General features: G+C 34.1%; 1 protein-coding gene across 1 annotated transcript in view; it reads left to right on the top strand.

The window, feature by feature from the left end:
• The first annotated feature begins 358 nt into the window (after positions 1-358).
• LOC110036493 (pentatricopeptide repeat-containing protein At2g19280-like) overlaps positions 359-5,527 on the top strand; it is a 22,930-nt gene continuing 17,761 nt past the window's right edge. The window contains exon 1 of the mRNA XM_020740952.1: positions 359-616. Within this exon, the coding sequence (XP_020596611.1) occupies positions 385-616 (232 nt within the window). The 5' untranslated portion in view covers positions 359-384. The remainder of the gene's footprint in view (positions 617-5,527) is intronic.

Below are 5,527 nucleotides of genomic sequence, written 5' to 3'. Positions count from 1 at the left end.
CATAAACCCTAACCCTTCAATCAAAGTTTCTACCACATTAAACCTTAAGATCAAAAGACTTACATGGGAGTAAAGAGGGACTTAAACTAGCCGCAATGCAAACTCTAGCTCACATAATGCTACAATGGAAACCTTAGCATATGGCGAACAATAAAATTGGAGAATGAAGAGACAAAGCAGCTCTTTTTTTCTTTTCATAGCAGTGACTCTGATAGTCGAGTCGGCGTGAAAGCTTAGTTTTCGAAACATTCAGGCTGGCTCGGCCAGGCCAGGTGTAAATTTTTTTTGATTTTTTCATGTTTTTAAAGATGAACCCGATCAAATATTACTGAGCTGTGTCCGCACTTTGTATAAAAAATATTTTCCTTCATTTTAGCCACCGTTATGCCACTCGCTCCCTGTCGCCTGCAAGCTGACGTCGTTCCCCACTATCTCCCGTCATCGCTCGCCATCTCTATTTCTTCCGGCTCCGTCTCCTTCCTGCGCTATTTCTGGCTCTCGGATATTATTTATCGTCCTTCAACTCCTTTCTCCATCTTATACGCATTAGGTCGATTCAGAGAACATCGAGCCTCACGTGTCCAACCCTCCTCTCTCCTTAATTTGCAGCAATCAGGTGATTTAAGTTTTAAGTTTTGTTTGCTTCGTGCATTATTTCCAAAGCAAAACTCCTTATTTGTCTTTTACCTCCGGCTTTATGCCTTATATTTATATATATTTTTATGTCGATCTGCATTGATTTGGGCTTTTTTCTTCAGCGAAAGATTTGGGCAAACATTTGGCAAGTTTCGAAGCTTATCCTTCATCAAATCTGAAATTTCCTATGGAAAGCAATGATCAAACGTATTTCGACAACTATTAAGATTAGGATTATAGAAAGTTATGAGGCATGCAACAAATTTGATAAAATTTTAACATGGATGATAAATTTACGATTAGTTGTTAAATTTTTGCGGATGAATCAAATCAAACGGATAATGAAAAATATTGTATTAAGAGATATTAATAATTATTTATAACACATCTTCCATTGGTGAGATGATAAAGATAATTGAGAGCCTGTGACTTGCATAAATATGAAATGCCAGATTTGATGAATAATCAATCACCTTAAATAAAATCAGCCCAAATGATTTAAATATTCATGAAGATGATATATACATTTTATATTAATTCAAATCGCATAAATAAGACTAAGGTTTTCATTAAAGCATCATGTGTGACAATTCATTGCAATCTAAATGCAATTTTACTCCGGTCATAAATCTCTCTTATTATGAGTTTGTATGTAAGTCAATAAAAAATGCTAACTACAAAAATTTAATTTTAATTAATACATATAAGCTGGTTAGAAACATTGGTGAGGCTTAATTTAACTTGATTAATTGATGTATTCTCATTATCAGGCACTAGTTGTGTGACATCCCGAACTCTCACTCATTAAGGTATTGTCCGCTTTGGGCAAATGGCCTCACTATTCTGTCTTAGGAACTCACCTATTCTAAGAGTGCTCTAAGATAAGCACATTTAACTTTAGAGTTTCTATTGAAATTTTACCGTTACATCGAAAGGCACCTCGATAATTTAAGAGTTTGGCTTCATTCTACTTAAGGGGTTTTACAGTCTCCCCCAATCAAGTAGTTGGCGTCTTCATCAGTTTTCTTACCCAGAATCAACCAACAGTCAAATAAAACTCTAAATATGACCCCTACAAATTCAAGGGGTGTCTCCCACAATGTAGTACTTTATCCCATCTTGAGTTCAAGAGGTAACTCCCTTAGCGTAGTAATTTATTTTGTATGACACTTAGTTCCAATCTTCTGGTTAGTGTAATGCTCTGATATCATTTGTGGGAGCTCGAACCCTTACCCATCATGGTATTATTTGTTTTGGTCAAATGATCTCATAGTTTTGCCCCATTTGTGTAACTTCTTAAGATGTCACCCATTCTAAGAGTGCTCCATATTGGAGTTTCTATTGAAATTCTAGCATTACATCAGAAGTTGTCTCGATATTTAAGAGTTCAACTTCATTCTATTTAAGAGGTTTCACAGGTTGTTGTTGCACCTCAACATTTTCTTTAGTAGTTTGTTAATTAGTTTCATCAAATAAAACATATATTTTTTTCACATTCATAATCATGAATGGATTCTATGGTGGAATTATGCAGAGATCCGAATAACTGTATGCCGACTAAAACACTAGCTTTGTTGTTTTGACATTAAATAGTGAATATATTTTTCATGGCAGCAAATTTTATTATAAATTCTAGCACAACTAATATTTTATGATATTTTCATTGGAGAGGAAAGTCATAAAAATCTAAGTATCATTTATTGTGTTTACAAAAATGAGCTCTAGTCAATCTTCCGTGACTGCGGGTGTTTTTGTAAAGCTCAAGTTTATCATGGACACAAATTACAATGTGTTATATATACAACTCAAAATGGGCACAACAAAGAAAGAAGGTTTTATAATTGCTAGCAAAACTGAAAAAAGGGTGATTGCAATTGTTTCCAATGGATCGATGAAGAGGAACCAACAATGAATCATCTTATGTCTTCTACAATAGCAAGATGATATGGTTAGAAAACCTGACTTTCCGGTTAGAAAGAACTTTCAGGTCATCTTATTTCATTTGAAGATGTTGATTGAAATTATCATGTAGCTGTTATATATTTTAGATTTGTGTAAGTAATGTGTAGAAATATATATGTCTTATCTTATTAATGTGTATTTGTCACTATCAAAGCGTTTGCGAACTTTGTTTTTGAGAAAGTTATCTTTGTTTGCATATGTATTTGATATTGCAATCAATATTGTATCGTCAAAATTTTCTCTCTTATCTTGTGTCAAAAGAATTGTTAGCAGCCCACCACTTCTCACCTGATGTTTATTTGCTTCATCTGAATAAGTTAGAATGTTTACATCACATATTATCATTTAACAAATTATAGTCATTCAATCCATTTAATTGAGATTGAATTGTTATTTTGTACTGTTAACTTTGAAATTGAGAAATATGTAACAATGCTACTTTCCAGCTCTTTGTTTGTAAAAAATAATACAATCACTAGCAGCTAAGGAGCCTATGATTGAATCAGAAAACCCTGCAGTGTAAGATACTACTTCCTTACTTCTGAAATCCATATCTTATTCTTAAAAATAGGTATGAATTATAACAAGAATTATAGACATTAACTTGTTGCTTGAAAGAGCACAAAGAATGATATAGGAGGCCTAGGATGTAATTCTCACTTCCGTGTAATCAATCAAGTAAAATGCGTTATTAGCCACTTGGACAAACACAATTTTGGATGGAAATATCCACAACATCCCATTTATATTTTTGCAGTCAATAAGAATTGTACTGCTAGTGCAAAAACCCAATAAAGCTAAATAAATGAGTATGATCTGCCACATATATCTTTACCTTCTTTGTCTGTGCAGCAATTTAAAATTTTGTATAACTTGAAGAAACAAAGCCGTCAATAATGAGGCCACAAAATAAAGGACCAAAATATGACAACAAAATAGAAATATAGAAAAATTTAATGTGCGTAAATTGTATATATATATAGTACGTGTATCATAGCCCGTTGATAGAGCAGCCTCTTTGAAGGTAGTAAGTTTACTCAGGTCACGGGTTCAAATCACCCCGTGTGTAGGGTGTGATACTCAAATATTTAGCACACTTAGGGATGGAGACGAGCCCCAGTCATTCCTTTTATTAATATATATATATAGAGAGAGAGAGTATAGAACTCCTTTACTTGGAAAACGCATGTAAAGAACATTCAATTCTTATAATATTAATTATGTAACACCTAAACTTTAAAAACTAGTAAACAGGTTATTCAATACTTATGTATTTACGTGCATAACACTTGATATTTGAAATTTATATGTATATTATTCAATTCTTATGTATATATATAGCTTTATTCAATTCTAAGTATTTATGCTCTTAACACTTATGGTTAAATATAAAACTACATATTTTCAAATTTTCAAAGTTTAGGTGCTTTACATGTATTCAAGATGGCGGAAGAATCCTCTACAGCGTCCACCACCAGACACTGTAAGTTGCATCACTCACACGAGACAAATTTGTTCCATATTCATGAACGAGTTCACAAAAGATGGAAATGTACAGAGCCATAAAACAAAATATTATACTACTAAAGAATGGTGACAATGTTAAACTTCAAGTCAGAGAAAGCATAGAACTAGGAAAAAGAAATAAGAAATAAACAAATAAAGGAGAAATCTGTAAAGTGGAAAGACTGATCCAAGCTCAGATATCAAAATTCTTTATTCTTGATAAAATTAACCATACACACACAAATCCTATACAGATACGAGCTTTATATAGAGATGGGAAGGCAATGAGATATGTGCAGGTTTCGTTAGAGAGTTCAGATAGGCACCATCTTGCTTTCCTGACATGTAACAGTTATTACCGCTATTAGGTAGTGTTGAAATATAAACCTGGTTTTATTTGTTTAAATAAAGCTTAATTTCTAGAAGCTTATTCTAGAATATGTGGTAGGCATGAAATTATTGTGTAGTAGGTGTGGTAGGTGTGGTAGGTGTGGTAGATGTTGAATTATTGTGTGGTAGGTGTAGAATTATTTGTAACTATTAGATTGGAATTGTGGTGGCACAATCCTAGCCATTAATTTAGGAGGTGCCACTAGTATAAATAGGGGTGGAGTCTTTGAGTTTGTATCAAGCCAAGTAAAGGTGATAAATAAGAGTGAAGCTTCTTCCATAAGTTGTGTTTTTAGACTTTGTCATTTCCTAAAAGCTTTTCCATTCCAGCAAAGTGGTATCAGAGCCTAAAGGTTCCATTACAGAGCAATGACAAACGGTGACATGGTTTCGTTCCAAGTCCCGATGCTTAAGGAAAGCATCTACGACAATTGGAGCATCAAGATGAAAGCACTCCTTGGAGCGCATGACGTTTGGGAGGTTGTGGAGAAAGGCAACGATGAGCCAAGTGATGAGTCTACTCTATCCACAACACAAAAGGATAGCTTGCGAGACTTGCGAAAGAGAGACAAAAAGGCTCTCTTCCTCATCTATCAAGCTTTAGTGAAGATGGTTTTGAGAAGATTTCAAGTGCTAATTCAGCCAAACTAGCATGGAAGAAGCTCGAGGTTTCGTATAAGGGAGAAGAGAAGGTTAAATAAGGGAGTTCGTATAAGGGAGAAGAGAAGGTTAAAAAGGTACGACTTCAAACTTTAAGAAGTCAGTTTGATGTTTTGCACATGAAAGAAGGCGAGTTGGTCTCCAATTACTTTTCTAGAGTCATTACCATTTCCAATCAACTAAAAAGAAATGGTGAGAAGTTAGAAGATATGGCAGTCATGGAAAAGATTCTTCGATCATTAGATTCAAAATTTGATAGTATCACAACCATTATCGAAGAGACGAAGGACTTACAAGTCATGACGATAGAGCAACTTCTGGGTTCATTGCAAGCCCATGAAGAAAAGAAGAAGATGAATGAAGAGATTGTCGA

Source organism: Phalaenopsis equestris, unplaced genomic scaffold, assembly GCF_001263595.1.
Source record: "Phalaenopsis equestris unplaced genomic scaffold, ASM126359v1 Scaffold207403, whole genome shotgun sequence".
Classification (NCBI taxonomy): domain Eukaryota; kingdom Viridiplantae; phylum Streptophyta; class Magnoliopsida; order Asparagales; family Orchidaceae; genus Phalaenopsis; species Phalaenopsis equestris.
This window is presented reverse-complemented; position numbering and strand designations above follow the sequence as displayed.